This window comes from Populus nigra, chromosome 11, assembly GCF_951802175.1.
Source record: "Populus nigra chromosome 11, ddPopNigr1.1, whole genome shotgun sequence".
NCBI classification, from domain to species: Eukaryota; Viridiplantae; Streptophyta; class Magnoliopsida; order Malpighiales; family Salicaceae; genus Populus; species Populus nigra.
Genome location: NC_084862.1, coordinates 13,011,662 through 13,032,260, shown reverse-complemented (window position 1 = coordinate 13,032,260; position 20,599 = coordinate 13,011,662). Strand labels below are relative to the sequence as shown.

At 34.4% G+C, this 20,599-nt stretch overlaps 2 protein-coding genes and 1 non-coding gene across 3 annotated transcripts; 1 reads left to right on the top strand and 2 right to left on the bottom strand.

Annotated features, from left to right (window-relative positions):
• The first annotated feature begins 2,261 nt into the window (after positions 1-2,261).
• Positions 2,262-2,365, top strand: LOC133668849 (small nucleolar RNA R71). The gene has a single exon (XR_009833806.1). It is a non-coding gene; the product is annotated as a small nucleolar RNA R71 (small nucleolar RNA).
• An 8,456-nt stretch (positions 2,366-10,821) lies between these two features.
• Positions 10,822-12,706, bottom strand: LOC133668066 (AAA-ATPase ASD, mitochondrial-like). Its single transcript, XM_062087809.1, has one exon. The coding sequence runs from the start codon at positions 12,601-12,603 to the stop codon at positions 11,026-11,028; it is 1,578 nt and encodes a 525-aa protein (XP_061943793.1). The 5' UTR covers positions 12,604-12,706; the 3' UTR covers positions 10,822-11,025.
• Positions 12,707-17,162: 4,456 nt separating this feature from the next.
• Positions 17,163-19,058, bottom strand: LOC133668214 (AAA-ATPase ASD, mitochondrial-like). The gene has a single exon (XM_062087983.1). It carries the CDS (start codon positions 18,986-18,988, stop codon positions 17,390-17,392), a length of 1,599 nt encoding a protein of 532 aa, XP_061943967.1. The 5' UTR covers positions 18,989-19,058; the 3' UTR covers positions 17,163-17,389.
• Between the last annotated feature and the right edge of the window lie 1,541 nt (positions 19,059-20,599).

Genomic DNA, 20,599 nt, shown 5'->3' with positions numbered 1-20,599 from the left:
GCATCTGATCAATGAATGGTAGGGGGAAGTGATCTTTGCGAGTTGCCTTGTTGAGCTTTCGATAATCCATGCAAATCCTCCATCCAGTTACCGGTCTAGTAGGTATCAAGTTGTTGTTTGCATCCTTTACCACTGTCATTCCTCCTTTCTTTGGCACAACTTGAACTGGGCTCACCCATGAGCTGTCAGAGATTGGATAAATAACACCAGCATCTAACCATTTCAAAACTTCTTTTCAGACTACCTCTTTCATGGTCGGGTTAAGCCTTCTTTGATGTTCTACTGTTGGCTTGACTTCATCCTCCAACAGAATTTTATGCATGCAAATAGAGGGACTGATGCCTTTGATATCTGCCAATACCCACCCGAGAGCTGCCTTATGTTTTCTCAACACCCTCAATAACTTTTCTTCCTCTGTTTTGGTCAGCTTTGCAGAGACTATCACCGGATAGGTGGAAGCTTCTCCAAGATATGCATACTGAAGGTGTTCTGGCAGAGGTTGCAATTCCAGAACTGGTGCTTGTTCACTGGTTGATTTTATTTTTGGTGCTGGTTGTCCCAAATCTTCAAAGTATCTTCTGCGGTTAGGTTCAAAAGAGTCCATCCAACATGTATATTCTGCTATTTCAGCATCCTCTTCCAGTACATTATTTACCAAACATGCTTCCAACGGGTCAGTTGGAAGCTTGACTTTTTCATTAATTAAAGAGTCCACCACTTGAATGCTAAAGCAACTCTCCCCCATATCTGGCTGTTTGATGGCTTTGAACACATTGAAAATCACCTCCTCTTCATTCACCCTTAACCGCAGCTCCCCTTTCTTCACATCAATTAACGCACCTCCAGTGGCCAAGAATGGCCGGCCAAGCAAGATAGGAATCTCATTATCCTCCTCCATATCCAGTATGATGAAGTCTGCTGGAAAGATGAACTTGCCCACTTTCACCAGTACGTCTTCAATTATTCCCCTTGGATGCTTCAATGACCTGTCAGCTAGCTGTAGTGTTACTGTGGTTGGCCTTGCTTCACCTAAACCAAGCTTCTTAAAAATAGATAAAGGCATGAGATTAATACTTGCACCTAAATCACATAAAGCTTTTTCAAATATAGAATTTCCAATGGAACATGGTATAGTAAAACTCCCTGGATCCTTAAGTTTAGGAGGCAGTTTCTTCTGCAAAATGGCACTGCATTCCTCAGTAAGAGCAACAGTCTCATATTCCTCTAGCTATCTTTTGTTTGAGAGGATGTCCTTCAAAAATTTCACATAGCTTGGCATTTGTTCAAGAGCATCTGCAAAAGGAATGTTAATCTGCAATTTTTTAAACACATCAAGAAATTTAGAAAATTGCTTATCAAGTTTATTCTTCTTGAGACGTTGTGGAAATGGAATTCTCTGCATTATTTCTTGTGTTGGTTCTGGCAGAGGATCAGATTTTTTTATATTCTGAAGTGGTTTGGCCACTTGCTCCTCCTCTTCTCTTCTTGCACTCTTGTTTCCAGCAGTCTGCTCCACCTCTTTTCCACTTCTTAAAGTTATGGCCTTGCATTGCTCCTTAGGATTAATTTCAGTTGTGCTTGGTAGATTTCCTTGTTGTCTACCCGTGAGCATGTTGGCTAACTGACCAACTTGAACCTCCAAATTTCGAATAGAAGCTGCTTGGTTCTGCAGATTAGTATTTGTTTCAGTCATGAATCTGCTGGTGTTGTTTGCTAATTGTGTCATAGCTTCTTCAAGTTTTGATTTCTCTTTCATGTGCTCATTTGAAGATGGCATGGCTGGATTCTTCATGACAGTTTGATTGTTCCAAGAAAAATTAGGATGATTTCTCCAACCGGGATTATATGTTGCACTGTAGGGGTTGTTCTGCCGGCTGTAGTTTGACACAAAATGAGCATGCTCTGCTTGAGAGAATGGGTTCCCAACCTGACACTCTTCACTTATGTGATTTTCATGGCAAAAATCACACGTTGTATGGATGGCATTTGCTGACAGTTGAGTGGTTTTCAGTTGCTGAGTTAGTGAATGGACTTGAGCTGTTAATGCCGTGATTGCATCAATTTCGTGCACCCCAACAGTCTTCTTCTGTATGCTTCTTTCATTTGGCCATTGGTAATTGTTCATAGCCATTTCTTCCAATAAGTTATAAGCATCATCCTGTGACTTACTCATGAAAGCTCCTCCTGAAGCTGCATCAATTAGTGTTCTTGTGGAGGCATTCAATCCATTGTAAAAATTCTGCACCTGCATCCACTTCGGTAGTCCATGGTGGGGGCATCGCCTGAGCAAATCCTTGTATCTCTCCCATGCCTCATACAATGGTTCACTCTCAAGTTGGGCGAAGTTAGCTATCTCAATGCGCATTTTTGCTGTCTTGGCTGGTGGAAAAAATTTAGCAAGGAATTTCTAAGCTAAATCTTCCCAGCTGATAACTGAATCTACAGGCATGGAGTTTAACCAGTTCTTCGCTCTATCTCGCAGAGAAAATGGAAACAGTCTGAGACGAATGGCATCATCAGTAACGCCATTATGCTTAAATGTGTCGCAAATTTCCAAGAAACTTGCAATATGGGCATTAGGATCATCATTTGGCAGCCCATAAAACTGAATTGAGGTCTGAATCATCTGCAGTATTGCTGGTTTGATCTCAAAATTATTGGCCTCAATCCTTGGTTTCCTGATAACAGAACGGATTCCTGTCACCTGTGGGAGAGCAAAATCTCTCAATGCCCGTGTGTCTTGCTCAGGATTTTCATTGTCTGCCATGATGCCTGAACTGTTTTGAGTCTCTCGCGTTTTCTTTCTTAATCCCCTTGCAGTTCTCTCAATCTCAGGATTATAAGGTAGCAACGGCTGGTTTTTGTTGCTTCTCATGCACTAGACAACACACCTAAAGAGCTGAAGACAAAAGGCAATCAAATTAGATCAAATTTAATTTATATTGATATTATTAGTAATTTTATCTAAAATCCCCGGCAACGGCGCCAAAAACTTGTTGGTTAATTTCACAAGTGCACGAATCGTAACAAGTAATAAAGTGATGAGTAGAGTATCGTCCCACGAGGATTTGTAAAAATTACTACTAATTACCAAAGTCTTTTAAATTATGATCTATTTGAGGAATCGAATGAGATAGTTTATGAAACAAAAATTAATGATTAAAAAAAAAACAAACAATCAAATAATTAAATATTAATAAATTCAATTGTACTGGTTCTAGGATTTCTGACTTACCGTAACTATGCTTATGTGAACTTTCTCGATTAAATTAATTACTCCTAATGTTGATAATCAGGTTTTCCTAATGTAAATATTAATCTCTCTCGAGCATCAATAAATTATTTCGACAAACAAATTTCATATACTCTATGAAAGTCCTGAACTTGTCGAAATTTATTAAGTACTGTAAAACCTGTATCGATTACAAAAGTTCCTAGGATATCTCTATCCTATAGATTTCTTAAGGTATTTCAAACAATAGCTAAAACAATTATCACTTCTCAGTTTCAAATTGAATTCTAAATCGTGCAGATGTTGGCCAAACACACGCAAGCATTACACATAGAATGAAATACTCAACATCTTAATATAATAATTCAATCGAAGAATTTGTTCACATATTCATAGTAAGGTTACATCAAAAATCCCAGAATAAAAGTCTACTCCATAGTTAAATTAAAGAGAAACAAACTTGATACGATGAACATCACTCAAAAGCAGAGAATTTCAGTGGAAGAGATAGGTGTCCTCCCGGTCTTCAATATTTTTGCCTCTGTTCTTGTTGTTCCTGTTGGTGCCGCCTCCTCTATTTTTCTTTGCTATGTTCAGGGTTTCTAAGTGTCTCCACACGTTTTTCAGACCCCCAAACTCTTCTTTTATACTGTGGCTTTTCTACCCCTGCAGTCATGAGGAAAATTTCCTTTTCTGCATTGATTTCTCCTACCCAGACATTGCGGGCCAGATTTGAGGTAGGAAACGTGTGAATTCAAAGATCTCTATTTCTGGAGAAATTGTAGAGAATCAAATTTTCTTCCCAACGACACTGATCGTGCAATTTTTGGACCTCTGAGCGTTGAGATATGGGCTATAAACCGAAACAGTCTTTGCAGTGCAGGAATTTCGGGCTGGTTCAATCCTTGTTTTTCAACTCGCTTTTTGGGCTTCGAAACAACAAAACTGAGTTATATGTCCTTCATATGTTTTGTAGACCTTCATCTCAGCTATTTGAAAATGGTTACGAACATCCGGAACTAAATTGTATAGCTTCTTTACAGCACATAATGAATCACTGTTCAGTTTCACTGCCCGGCTCTGCCTGTTCAGTAACCTAAGATCTGAAAACACATTAATTTCCCACGAGGTCAATAGTTCAAAAAGAGATTCAAAATTCTAATTGTCTTGTGCAACATATCCAAAATATTTAAAAATCAAGCATGAATAGCAGAAAATATACATGCTAAAAATTCCCTTATCAGTTTCCTTTCACTATCTCTAATAATATGGACTCTCTCCCGTGGATATAGATGGTTTTGCCGAACCATGTTAAATATTGTGTCAGTGTACTTAATCTCTTTTGAGCAACTATCAATACACCACCGGTCTGCGTATGGGGGAGCCGGAATCCCCAACAAAGTTACGATCGAACATTTCAGCCACCTCCATGAGTTTAACACAACTTGGTGCAGACCTGTGCAGGGTATGCAATTTGCCCATCTTGGGTTCAATATATTGTTGTAATGACTGCAGCTTCTAGGTTCATGAACGATGCATTCAAAAACATCCTCAAGAAAAAGAACACCCGCATCACCCTCAACATTCACTCCTTCGCTTGTGACATGGTGGACATTGAAAGTATTGGCTATGACTGTGAGGTGTTGCAAGTGGGCTTGCGGTGATAGGGTGAGGGAGTCGTCACCTTATTGTTTGGTTTAGGGTCGCTAGGAGGTCTAGGAATTCTAAGGGTAAAAGATTGATTGTGGTAAGGGTAAGGGACTGATTTAGGTGGTTTTGTAACAAACTTTTAATTTTCTTCAATTTGGCCTTTGATTTCACCAATTTCAAACCTTGAAAATCTTGCGTACAAATTGGTTCTTGGTTTTTGATTTGCTTAATTAGGTCCTTAATTGTCCATCAAATTTTGAAATTTATACAATTAAACCGCTGATTTGACCAAATTAACTTTTAAAAATTACAGTTTTGGTATGTTCTTCTCACTAATATATATATTTTTATTTTCTTCCAACATTTCTTTCAATTTTGGTATTTTTTTTATGCCATGCACCGAAAATGGGTAACAACATGAGGAATGCGATTTTTTCCTCCACATCACATACTCTAATTACTTGACATCTATTCTCAAACTTAGGTCCCGTGACCAGTCTTTTTTTGTTTCAAAATGCAAGAACTGGGTCGCAAAGTCTCCTTGCAGTGCTTTGAATGCAAGAGCAATGTGAATTATTCCTTCAACGGCTGCTTGGAGTGTGATTTTTATATTCATCTCGAATGCTTTCCAATATCACGAAAGGTGAAGCATAAGGGGTGTGTCATGCTGATCCTCTTACACTCACGGATCCAATAAGTGAAGATGACTCTGTAGAATTGATGTTTGTGAAATGCCGAGGAACTTTTATATATATCTCAAATCTTACCTACTAACGTTATTCTAGCTGAACCAGGCTGGCTCTCAGCTATACCCGCCACAGCCGCCCTTGATAGCTTCGATGACCTGCCCCAGGTGGGTATGCAATTTGTTGCATATAGCTTTCGAAGGTCGGGACTGGCCTAGGCGCGACGGCGCCCTCCCTGTTCGGCAGGAGAAAGAAAGGGGATGTGCAAAATCGAATAAAAAGCCATAATAGTTTTCTCGTTTCATAGTATTTGGTGCATTTCCCTCTCTGAATCAAGAGGCTAACCCAATAGCAGATTCTGCTCAATCTTTTACACCGATGTATCGTACTCTCTTGGAAAGGTCATCAGTGTCTTGCATCGATGCCTCTAGTATCCCACAGATACTAGTGAATTCATAACTCTTTTTTTTCCGCTATACATAATACATTTATTAGAGATGCGATGAACATATAAAAAAATTGTAGGTAAATGATTTCAAACATTCTAATAAACATTTGTCAAGTAGCAGAGCACCTCCTCCACAACAATATCCAGTTATTGGCCGGTTACCTCACACGTCAGTTATTTAATTGTTCTTATCATTCATATTTCTAGACATTGCTTATCATCATTGTGGTCATACACAGCTCTCTTGCAATTATCGCCATAGCGATTTCTAATAATTCATTCATGAAATCCCACCGTTGCGGGCAACAATAACTTTTATAAGCCTAACAATTATAAAAGCATATATGAATAATTACAAAAGCAAGGAAGGGTCAATCCCTTACCTTTACTTCTGCTATCCATGCTCCCGAGAAGCCGATCTCCCACTAGACACTTCTTCTACAAACTCCCCACCAATAATTATTATCACTCAAACTATAATTTATAAATTCATCCATAGAATCTCCATACAGCACATTTAAAAATCTTTCTTCATAAATTTCCACATTTTCCATTCTACACAACAAATTGATCTTTACATCATCAAAATAAATTCTAATTCAAGACTTTTGCTCCATATAAAATTTCCCATTAATGCCCAACACATTACAAACAACGATTTATATTCATCATGAAGTTCTTCCACTATTTTCACACATGTTAGCATTATTTCTAAGAAACTAGTCATTCATAACTGTTATAGTCTCACTTTCAAATAAAATAGTCAATCGGTTTAAATTGATTAAGTCAATCAGTCAAACAGTTCATGCAAAATAATATTATATAATATATTCATCACTATTTGGTATCTCTTTCTAATTTCTTGCAAGGATTTCATATCAACCATTTAGTTCTTATTCCATATAACCCAAATCTAATTCATTAGCTCACTATTTAACTCAACAAATTCATTTCTTCAAAAATTCTTATTCTCATCAACCTAAAATCTCCATTATCATTTTGATAAATATATTTACTTAATCCATTTGAAATCATCTTACACACACAAGCAACCTTTTTTTTCCAAACATTAAAATACGTTTTATCAATACTTTTTATCAGCATTTCAAATAACCATCCCTTTCACAATACTTTAATTATACTAACCTTCCCAACACTCAAATCAACATTCAATTGCAATACAAACAAAACTCAAGTATTTCTGCCATCATTCGTATACCAATTTAACACAATAACATCAACTTTTCCAATTCCCTTAATTTTCCTACCATGGTCGGCCCTAACGTCTATGGCTACTCATGGATTTTTGTCGGTTTTTTTTCTTCCAATTATACTACATCTAACATGTATTCCATGTCCTTTGAAACATTTTACAACTAACACCCCCCCCCCCCCCCAAAATCTAGTCTAAAAATCCTAACTTAAAAATTCAAGGATTTGATGTAAAACCAATGAAATCTCACTTAAACTTGTATAAATAAGGTTAGAAGTCTTTAACAGTCGCCAAAATGAGCTTGAATGATAACTAGTCGAATTGTTTTCCACCCTTTCTCCTTCTTGCTCACTTTTCTGTGACTTCTCACTCCAACTCCCTATTCTCTCAACTTTGGTAAGCACTTTTATTTGATGGGTGATTTATTGTAGATCTAGAGTAGTTGATGTAGCTATAGTGGATAGTTCAATTAATTTCCAATGCCCTAGTATTTGTGAGTCATTAGTCATGGAAATAAATTTTGGGTGAGGTGCAAGATGAGGATGAGCTACCTTTTGTTAAGGTTCCCATATATGGTGCCATTGATAAAATCAAGAAAAAACTTCAAGTTGAGTCAAGTTGTGGCACGGTTGGTATACTAAGCCGTGAAGAAATGTGTTTTTAGAGATAGGTTTTTAGCTCATAAACTCCAGCAAGGTAAGTCTCCTATTACGATAGCGGACCTTTTGATGCCTAAGTTAATAAACTACAAGTGGAAAATAATATACAACAAAGGCAACATATAATATATGTTGTGATTGTTGTGTGTGATATTATATTGTTGTTGTGTGGTGTTACCTGATGACTTGAGGTATTGATACATCTCACGTCACATGAAATTGACTTGTGGAGAGTGAAGTCTTGAACATGTCAATGTAGGTGTTACACTGCAAGAGGTAGGCGGCATACAAATCATTAGTGAGGAACTTACAAGCCTGTATTAGCCATTAGTGAGGAAAGTAGGTGCCTTTACTAACAATTGTGAGCCCATACTAACAAAGTGTATAGTAGAGAAACAGGTGCGCTGCATAAAATGGTGAGTGGTTAGGGTGGTCCGAGCGTAGGTTGTGATAATATTTTTTCTTTCCCATATTAGGTTTGGTTGGGATATATTAATTTAACTACGATGATATGAGATCTTTTATTCAGTAAATATATATACTACTTCAACTTTATTATAAATAGACTATTTATCTATTGTAATATCACAAACTCATATATTTTTAAAAATCTCATAGGTAACATCGGCAATATTTACTATCTAATAACTCACGGCTGACCGAATCCTAAATCTTTCGATTATAAGATGAACAATTTTTCACTTGGTTCAAAACACATGTAAGTACTATCACAAGCTCATTATCTATCATGGTACTTAATTTCGTTACAGAATTCTCATTTACTATTCATTATTGTACTTGATATACAATGTTTATCAAATGGGAATGAATGTTAGTGCTTCATTGTTTTTACTAAGCATGGGTCCTAAAAGAAAAGTGAAGTGCTACAATGAGTATTTTATCAATGGATATGTGTTTTATACTGAAGAATATGAGCATGGAGAAAAGACATCTAACAATGGTGTTTGTGTTAAGGGATTGAGTTGTAGTGAGTTTGAAGTTGACTATTATGGTAAAGTAGAAGAGGTCATTAAACTGCAAAATAATAGTGAGCATAATAGAGTGTTTTTATTTAAATGTTATTGGTATAACACCACTGACAAAGGAATCAGAGTAGATCGCCATTATGGTCTGGTTGAAATTAACTCAAAAGCTAGACTCCGCAACGTAAATGATGTCTTTGTTTTCATCAAGCAATGCCATCAAATTTATTACACATACACTCTTTTCCTTTAGAAAGGATCGTTCAAGAGTTGATTGGTTATCCATTTTAAAAACAAAACCCAGGAGTCGTGTCGAGGTTGTTTAGGATGTCAACGAAGACACAAGTGTGGGAGATGATGTCTTTCAAGTTAGTGAGTTGGTTGAACCATATCGAATTGCTCCATCAATTGACTTAGAAGAAAACTCAAATATTCGCGTTTTAGATGATAGTCGTGTTGATGTTGATGTTGAGGAGTTGAATGTTGTTTTGAGCTCCAACAAACAAGCACAAGTAGATGAAGATGATGATATCAACGTTATCAATGTTGAGGATTGCGATAGAGCTGATAACGATTCAATTGAAGAAGAAGAAGATAATTCTGACTAACTATCAGAACATGAAAGTGTAAAGGATTTTTTTTATAATGTAATATTTATGGATGAAATTATGTACAAAGAAATATTTATTTTATAATTGTTATGTGAACTGTTGTTATTGCGTTGTGCATGCAGCTTTCAGTTGAACTTTTTCACAAGGAGGATGGACAAGGAATATAGATACAATCTGTTATTCATTATGCACATTACCAATGGATTTGAGCTTGTTGGTGTATTATAGAGGCGAAGGGAATTATTCACACATCACTGATGGAAACACTAACGGGTTCGAGTCCATCGATGTATTCTAGAGGCAAAGAGAATTGTTCACACATCACCAATGGAAACACTTACGGTTTTGAGTCTGTCAGTGTATTCTAAAAGCGAAGGGAATTGTTCATGTACCGAGAAAATCACCGACAGATTAATTAATAATAATAATAATTACTAGTCCATTGGTGCATTTGCATAAAGCAAAGCGCGAGTAATTAATACATCTATAATAGTGTGTACTATTTAAACATAATGAAGGAATGATCGACGGAGTATTAAAATTCTAGAGGGTTTTTTAAAAAATTTAGTGCGAAATTTTTGAATTTCAAGGCAATGTTACAAAGGAATGTTTGAGTGTGTTTAACTCCCATCCTTTCATCTCTCATGCCCTAAACAATGGTTTCTCCTAGGTTTTCTAATTAAAACTCAAGTAAAGATGAAGAACTCTCCCCCTCTAATTTTTCTAGCAGCCCGTCAGTTATAAAGAGAGGAAAAACTGATTTTTTTCCATTTATTCAACCTATTTATGAAATTGCCAATAGGAAGTCTGCAGGGTATTTTTTGTCTGCCAACAAACAATATTATACAGTCTTTTTAAATTCAGATTGTTATGAAATTTTAACCCGGTAAAAAAACATGTAATGGGACTACTCGTGAAATGTTAAGTTGATTCAATGGTTATATTGAGAATTATGCTCGATAATATAAAATTAGATTATTAATCATTTTTCATCAAAAATCTAATTTTTTTATTCTATCCTATAAATTATACCAATTATTTTACTAAATTCTTGGGACCATTTTCTTATCACAAGTATATTTATTTTTCCTTTTTAGTAATTATTTTATTTACTTTGCGATAACTTTAGCGATTTTTATTCAGGCTTACATCAATATTTTTACATGCAATTCTTTCTTAACTTTAATTCTTCATGTCCATTGTAATTCCTCATGATTATTTCTCATTCTCAAAAAAACATTTATTTTAATTTTTTCTAATTCTTCTATCCATCAAAACTCTCGTTGCTACTTTCATTGATGTCATGAATTTTTTTAAAAACTAATAATTATAATCCTCATTTCAACTTCAACAACACCTTTAAATAAACTTTAAATTTATTTTAGAGGGGTCATTCCCTCCATCACATACCACATCTTTAATCAAGCTTGAAGTGGTTTAATCATGATGGGATAATCTTTACAGTCATTAAAATTATAGAAATGTGATTATTCGGTCTCAACAGACCATGCTTCTTCAATCCCAAATACTGCAGAGCTGACCATTAGTGGCTGAAGCCCTCCTGCTTACTTTCTTTGTTATTCAGTTCTCCATTTCCATGATCACAGAAACCATTTTCTTTTACTTGCTTCTTTGCATTCTCTGCAGCTGATGAATCCTTTTCTTTTGCTTCTTCTTCAGCTTTTGCTTTCTCTTTTGCTTCTTCTTCAGCTTTCAATCTAGCGCTCTCCTCCTTTTCTTTTGCTTCTTCTGCTTTCAATATAGCGTCCTCTTTCGCCTTCTCGAGTGCTCCTATTAGGCTCTCCAAGCAAACCTTGGCGTCTCCAGAAATAGTCTTCGGCATCAAATGCTCTGCTACTTCAGCAGGGGTCATTTTGGTTTCCCCCAACAACTCCTGGATTCTGGCAAACAAGTGGTGTGAATCAAGCCGAAGGTAGTTCTTCGCCAAAACCTGGAATGCTTCAAAGCTACAATAGGACAATTCTATGTGCTTGTCCATCCTTCCTTTCCTAATGAGAGCTGGATCAAGTTTCTCCACAAAATTAGTCGTGAAAACAATCAGTCTTTCTCCTCTGCAAGCTGACCAAAGTCCATCAACAAAATTCAAAATCCCAGAAAGAGTGACCTGACTCTGTTTGCTATCTTCTTCTTTGGGCAGCTTCGGCTTTGGATCCTTCTCATCTCTCTCCCCCTCTTCCTCCTTCTTCTTCTTCCTTTGACCAGTTAGATCAAGAGAACAATCAATATCCTCAATCACAATAATGGACCTGGTTGTTGTCTCGATCAGTAGCTTTCTCAACTCAGTGTTATCCTTCACAGCAGTCAATTCAAGATCATATATATCGTAGTTTAAGAGATTGGCCATGGCTGCAATCATAGTTGATTTACCAGTCCCTGGTGGACCGAAAAGCAGATACCCTCGCTTCCAAGCCCTTCCAATTCTCGCATAGAAGTCTTCAGCCTTGCTGAATATGACAAGATCATCAACGATCTCCTGCTTCCTCTCTGCCTCCATTGCAAGCGTCTCGAAACTAGCCGGATGCTGAAACACCACATGCCTCCAGTATGATCCACTGTTAGTGTAAAGCTTCCTCTGACGATTCCTCACCTTGATTTCATTACCCTCTTTCAAGACATGATTCAAGTAATCCCCGAGGATGAGTTGCCGGTGTCTTTTATGGAAAGTGAGCTTGTAGTACTTCTTCTCATCCGTTACGGGATAGAAAGAAACAGATTGCGACTTGGAAATATGTTTCCCTGAAGCCCACCTAAGTTTGACTCCCCGGAATTCATCACCAACTTCTTCATAATCATCCATGCTAAGAACAACCGACTGGCTGTTCTTGACAACATCAGCCTTGAGCCGCTTTGCTTGCGTAGATGAACGAGAACCAAGATAATTCTCAATGGCAGAGTAAGCTTCACTACGCATGAAGCGATCGCCGGTGAATTCATTGAAGCTAATTTGAATGTAAGGGTAAACGAAAGTGAAGGCCCTTTTGGAGTATTTATCAAAATATTCTTGTACACTATACGGACAATATTGCTTGAACATGGCCCAAGCAAACATAACACTTGCAATCACAGAACCTACTTGAGTAAACATATCTGCTGGGTTCATTTCTTTTGTCTATTCGATTCTCCTCCTCCTCCTCTTTCCTCTCCACTTGTGTGTTTTGTGCAAGAATTTTATAGCGCGGCAAGCGGAGATAGCTAATCTTATTGGCTAAGTCAGCAGTGTCACAACTGACGCATGCATGCTTGTCTTGCAATACGGCATGTATAGTGGCTTTCCTGGCAGACATCTATAGCCTCCTTCGTCTTTTCCTAGATAGTTCCTAAAAGCAAGCTGACGCCAGAGGACTTCTGGGACCATGGTTTTGTCTTTTTCCGATACAGTTTGGACGGTGGTGTTTATTTGACAGATATTACAGACTGTTTATTTTTTTATTTTAAATGTGTTTTTAACAAATAATAAAATGTTTTATTTTTTTATTGAAAATTAACATTTTTTTAATATTTTTAAATTTTAATGTGTTGATGTTAAAAAGAAATATTGCTTAAAAAGGCTATGTCTCTTGTGAAATTCATGTTTTAAGTTTTAATGAAAAATACATTAATTCAGTGAAATCTTTTTAATTTAAAAATTTTAATTAACTATCCAATTATTTTAATATATATATATTATTTTAATAAAAATAATTAATTTAGGTTAACTTTGATACTTTTTTTTTCATATTTGTCTCTCAGTTATTATAATTATGACCTTAACATTTGTTTAATCCTACCGGTCAAGATGGAAATAAATTTCCTCCATGACTTTTAATAAATTTTAATTTACTTTCTGGTTGTTTTATGTATTAAGTTTAGAGCTATTCTTATTAGTTGATATTAAAAAATATTTTAAACAATATAGTTTTAACCCAAGGTCCAAATTAGAGTGGAAATATAATTATTTTACTTCAAAATATATATAAAAAAATGAAATTATCATTGTTCTTTTAATAATCATCACAGTAATCATAGAAGATAATTTATTTTAAAAATCCAAATTCATTTAATTTTGAAGCAAATATAAAATGACTTAGAAGTGTATCTTTTTCCTTTGATAGCTTTATATTATTATTTTTCCTAGCAAGTTCCTAGGGCAGGTGGGAATTTCTCAGCAGCAGTTGAATATTTATTTAATATGGGGCAGTTGGGAATTTTGAACAATAGATACGTTGTCTTCTCCTGCGCTACTAAGCAGCCTCTGGACCATTGGATTAGTTATTTTATTTATTAAAAAAACACAACTAGGGCATTTTTTATTTTATTATAAAGAATATTTTTGGTTCAATTTATATATTAATTAAAATTAAATTTTCTCGTGCATTCAAATAAATTTAATATGATTGAATATACATTTTTAACCATTAATTTTAAAAAATAAAAAATATTATAAAAATTTAAAATTATAATAAAAAGCATCAAAAGGACGAGTTTTGTAAACCCCTCAAAATAAGCAATCATTTTAATTCAATAATTTCTTAATTAATTATTTATGATAGTATAATGTAAACATTCATTTTTCATATATATATATATATTAAACAAAAGATAGTAAGATTATTTTTATTACAAGAATCATGGTATTATCATTTCTAGATTAAGGAGATATGTACAAATTACAATCTAATCAAATTTGACTTGAAAAATTTTAAAAAATAATTATCATGGATCTTATAATTAATAATCATGGTAGATAATTTGTTTTAAGATATTCAAATTCATTTAATTTTGAAGAAAACGTAAATGACATGATGTGTATCGTTTTTCTTTTATAGCTTTATATATTTTTACAATGAATTTATTATATATTATAATTAGTTATTGAATTGCCTAGCCTTGATTTCTTTGTCGTTGCTATTATTTTTGTTTTTTAATGTTTTTTTAAAATGTATTTTATTTTAAAAAAATATTAAATTAATTTTTTTATATGCTTTTAATGCATTGATTTCTAAAAATTTTAAAAAAAAATCGTTTAAATATATTTTTAAATAAAAAATAATTTTGAAAAACACTCTTCATTATGATACTGAACCAAATTAAAACAAAATTTCTCAACTTTTTCCATGAAAGAGGAAAATTTTCAATTCCTTAGCCTTGATTTCTTGGTCGTCTTAACCTTGATTCTATGAACGATGGATATGTCGTCTTCTTCTTTGCTACTTCCTCTTTCATCATGTTCACAATTTTATATATATGCAGTCTCTGGACCATTAAGGTTACATATTTTATTTATTAAACCAAAAAACAAAAAGCTAGCACGACCAGATTTTAATTTCATGATAAAGAATATTTTTGAATCAGTTTACGTGTTAATTAAGTATTTATTTCTTAAATGATTTTAAAAGTGTATTTTTTTTAATAATATGGTATATTGACAATAAGATTTAAACTTAAAAAAATCAAAAAATTGAGTATATATTCTTAACATAGACTAACCTTTCATAAAATTAGCATAACTAAAATTACATTATTATTTTTCTTATATCATAAACTCTTAATGGTTCAGTAAGGCCAATGTTGGTATTGGTTATCAACATAATAGTATTTGTGAAGAAATTAATTTTAAATCTTAAATAATTTTCCTTGCAAATAAAAGACTTTAATTCAAAATCTTAATTTATAATTTGATGAGATTTTATAAATATTTTTTATATTAATTAGTCTTTAACTTACTACATGTTAATTATCCATCTACTTTAATTACCCGGGCTATAATTTCATCGGGATGGACAAAAAAAGAAATCACAAATTAGAATTTGTGATTTTGGAAATACTAGTTGAATCGGAGAGGATGGATTCCAGAGGCTCATGCAGAGATCCATCAATATAACCAAGCAGGTTTTGAGAATTTAGGAGTGGAAAAATCTGATTTTACCACATAAGATAGTTGGTAGAAGAAAGCTTGATGATGATCATATGAAACATTATTTAAAGAGAAAGAGAAGAATTTAGAGCAGTTGAAGCCATTGAATTGATGGATATGAATCCTATACTACTCTGATACCATGAAAGTAATTGTAAAGCCACACTTGTTCTGTGGTGAGAGAGTTATATATATAGACAATGTGCAGGTATGGTTATGGTAGGAAACAACAACTTAAATTATCTCTTACAGTTATGGAGAGTGACATGGTGTACTGCATTCCTTATCAGTGCATGCAGCTTTCAATTGAACTTTTTTGCAGGGAGGATGGACAAGGAATATAGATATAATCTGTCATTTACTGTGCACATTATTGATGGATTTGATCTCGTCGGTGTATTCTAGAGACGAAAGGAATTGTTCACACATCACTAATGACTAATGGAAACACTAACAGGTTTGAGTCTATTGCTGTATTCTAGAGGTAAAGAGAATTGTTCACACATCACCAATGAAAACACTTACAGTTTTGAGTCTGTCAGTTTATTCTAGAAGCAAAGAGAATTGTTCACGTACCGAGAGAATCACCGACAGATTAATTAATAATAATATTAATTACTAGTATGTTGGTGCATTTGCATAAAGCAAAGCACGGTAATTAATATATCTCTGATAGTGTGTACTATTTTAACATAACGAGGGAATTATTGACGGAGTATTAAAATTTTAAAGGGTTTTTTGAAAATTTTAGTGTGAAATTTGAAATTTTAGTGTGAAATTTGAAATTTCAGGGCAATGTTACAAAGGAATGTTTGATTGTGTTTAACTCCCATCCTTTCATCTCTCATGCCCTAAACAATGGTTTCTCCTAGGTTTTCTAATTAAAACTCAAGTAAAGATAATTAAAACTCAAGTAAAGATGAAGAACTCTCCCCTCTAATTTTTCCAGCAGGCCCGTCGGTTATGAAGAGAGGAAAAACTGATTTTTTCCATTTTTTCCACGTATTTATGAAATTGCCATTAGTAAGCCTACATGGTATTTTTTGTCTATATTCTTTTCAAGTTTGATTGTTATGAAATTCTAATCCAAGGCAAAGAAACATGTCATGAGAATATTCGTTAAATGTTAATTCGATTTAATAATTAGATTGAGAGTTATGTTTAATAATATAAAATTAAACTATTTATGATTTTTCATCAAAAATCTGATTTTTTTTATTCTATTCTTATATGAATTGTACCAATTATTTTACTAAATCCATTTTCTTATCACAAGTATATTTATTTTTCCTTATATTAATTATCTTATTTACAGAATTATTACTGGTTTGCGATAACTTTACCGATTTTTATTCAGGTTTACATCAATATTTTTACATGCAATTCTTTCTTAACTTTAGTTCTTCATGTCCATTGTAATTCCTCAAAATTATTTCTCATTCTCAAAAAAAAAACATTTATTTAAATTTTTTCTAATCTTTTTATCAATCAAAACTTGTTGTCAGTTTCATTGATGTCATGAAATTTTTTATAAACTAATAGTCATAATCTTCGTTTCCTTTAAATTTTTTTAAAGGGGTCATTCCCTCCATCACATACCATATTAGTATTTATTTTCCTCATTTATCCATCTCTTTTGGTCCCGAGTTTTCTTTAGATAAGCCTCGGAGATGTAACTGGCAAGGAGTATTTTGGAGATGCCCTTGTAAGTGATTCTGATTTTCTGGACTAGCAGAAGTTGAAGATTTTAACAAGGGGAAAGTGACTAATGAAGAAATAACCGTAAAAAGATAGCATTAAGGTAAACTACTACATCTTTAATCAAGCTTGAAGTTGTTTAATCATGCTAGACGACTGTTGATTTGGATATCACCATTGTTGGGATAATCTTTACAGTCATTAAAATCGTAGAAATGTGATTATTCGATCTCAACAGACCAAGCTTCTTCAATCCCAAATACTGCAGAGCTGACCATTAGTGGCTGAAGCCCTCCTACTTATTTTCTTTGTTTTTCAGATCTCCATTTCCATTATCACAGAAACCATTTTCTTTTACTTGCTTCTTTGCATTCTCTGCAGCTGATGAATCCTTTTCTTTTGCTTCTTCTTCAGCTTTCGCTTTCTCTTTTGCTTCTTCTTCAGCTTTTGCTTTCTCTTTCTCTTTTGCTTCTTCTTCTGCTTTCAATCTAGCACTCTCCTCCTTTTCTTTTGCTTCTTCTTCTGCTTTCAATATAGCGTCCTCTTTCGCCTTCTCGAGTGCTCCTATTAGGCTCTCCAAGCAAACCTTGGCGTCTCCAGTAATAGTCTTCGGCATCAAATGCTCTGCTACTTCAGCAGGGGTCATTTTGGTTTCCCCCAACAACTCCTGGATTCTGGCAAACAAGTGGTGTGATTCAAGCCGAAGGTAGTTCTTTGCCAAAACCTGGAATGCTTCAAAGCTACAATAGGACAATTCTATGTGCTTGTCCATCCTTCCTTTCCTAATGAGAGCTGGATCAAGTTTCTCCACAAAATTAGTCGTGAAAACAATCAGTCTTTCTCCTCTGCAAGCTGACCAAAGTCCATCAACAAAATTCAAAATCCCAGAAAGAGTGACCTGACTCTGTTTGCTATCTTCTTCCTTGGGCAGCTTCGGATTTGGATCCTTCTCATCTCTCACCCCCTCTTCCTCCTTCTTCTTCTTCCTTTGACCAGTTAGATCAAGAGAACAATCAATATCCTCAATCACAATAATGGACCTGCTTGTTGTCTCGATCAGTAGCTTTCTCAACTCAGTGTTATCCTTCACAGCAGTCAGTTCAAGATCATATATATCGTAGTTCAACAGATTGGCCATGGCTGCAATCATAGTTGATTTACCAGTCCCGGGTGGACCGAAAAGCAGATACCCTCGCTTCCAAGCCCTTCCAATTCTTGCATAGAAGTCTTCAGCCGTGCTGAATATGACAAGATCATCAACGATTTCCTGCTTCCTCTCTGCCTCCATTGCAAGCGTCTCGAAACTAGCCGGATGCTGAAACACCACATGCCTCCAGTACGATCCACTGTTAGTGTAAAGCTTCCTCTGACGATTCCTCACCTTGATTTCATTACCCTCTTTCAAGACATAATTCAAGTAATCCCCCAGGATGAGTTGCCGGTGTCTTTTATGGAAAGTGAGCTTGTAGTACTTCTTCTCATCCGTTACGGGATAGAAAGAAACAGATTGCGTCTTGGAAATATGTTTCCCTGAAGCCCACCTAAGTTTGACTCCCTGGAATTCATCACCAACCTCTTCATAATCATCCATGCTAAGAACAACCGACTGGCTGTTCTTGACAACATCAGCCTTGAGCCGCTTTGCTTGCGTAGATGAACGAGAACCAAGATAATTCTCAATGGCAGAGTAAGCTTCACTACGCATGAAGCGATCGCCGGTGAATTCATTAAAGCTAATTTGAATGTATGGGTAAACGAAAGTGAAGGCCCTTTTGGAGTATTTATCAAAATATTCTTGTACACTATACGGACAATATTGCTTGAACATGGCCCAAGCAAACATAACACTTGCAATCACAGAACCTACTTGAGTAAACATATCTGCTGGGTTCATTTTTTTTGTCTATTCGATTCTCCTCCTCCTCTTCTTTCCTCTCCACTTGCGTGTTCTGTGCAAGAATTTTATAGCCCGGCAAGCGGAGATAGCTAATCTTATTGGCTAAGTCAGCAGTGTCATAAGTGACGCATGCATGCTTGTCTTGCAAGACGGCATGTATAGTGGCTTTCCTGGCAGACATCTATAGTCAACTTCGTATTTTTCCAGATAGTTCCTAAAAGCAAGCTGACGCCAGAGGACTTCTGGGACCATGGTTTTGTCGTTTCCGATACAGTTTGGACGCTGGTGTACATTACCGCTCAACTATAGATATCTGACAGATATTGCAGGCTGTTTATTTTTTTATTTTTAATGTGTTTTTAAATTTTAATAGATTGATGTTAAAAAAAAACATTACTTTAAAAATCATGTCTCTCATGAAATTCATGTTTTAAGTTTCAATGAAAAATACATTAATTCAGTGAAATTTTTTTATTTTAAAAAATTTAATTATTAAAAAATATATATTATTTTAATAAAAGTAATTAATTTAGGTTACCTTGGATCCTCTTTTTCATATTTGTCTCTCAGTTATTACAATTATAACCTTAACATTTGTTGAATCCTACTCTGGTCAAGATGGAAATAAATTTCCTCCATGACTTTTAATAAATTTTAATTTACTTTCTGGTTGTTGTATTTATTAAGTTTAGAGTTATTCTTATTATTTGATATTAAAAAATATTTTAAACAAAAGATAATAAAATTATTTTTGTTAAAAGAAGCACGATATTATAATTTCTAGATTAAGAGAAAACAATTTAGTTTTAAGCCAAGTTCCAAATTACAGTGGAAATATGTACTAACTACAATCAAATTCAAAATTTATATAAAAAATAAAATTATTATTTTGTTTTTGTTAAATAATATATTTATCTTATTTATTTATTAAAGATATAATAATATTTCCAGTTTAATCTATATATAAGCTCTTTGTATTTAGGTTAAAGTATGAAGAAGAATACAAATCAATTGACAAGAATTCTGGTCTTTTTCTATTTTATGTTCATATTTATTTTTGTATTAATTGAATTATTTTAATATTTTTAATAATCATCACAATAATCATAGAACATAATTTATTTTAAGAAATCCAAATTCATTTAATTTTGAAGCAAATATAAAATGACTTAGAAGTGTATCTTTTTCCTTTGATAGCTTTATATTATTTTTTTCCTAGCAAGTTCCTAGGGCAGTTGGAAATTTCTCAGCAGCAGTTGAATATCTATTTAATATGGGACAGTTAGGAATTTTTTTTTAGTTTAACGTGGGTGTTCGGGCAGCTTATACGCACCTTGACTAATCCCACGGGCCCTGAAGTTAACGACCATGTAAGCCTCCAGTGGCCATCATATGAGCAACTACAGGGCTCGAACCTGAGACCACAGAGGAAGCAAACCTTTTAATCCCAAATTTTTACCACTGGCCCACCACCTAGATGATTACAGTTGGGAATTTTGAACAATAGAAACGTTATCTTCTCCTGCACTACTAAGCAGCATCTGGACCATTAATTGGATTAGTTATTTAATTTATTAAAAAAATACAACTAGGGAATTTTTTATTTTA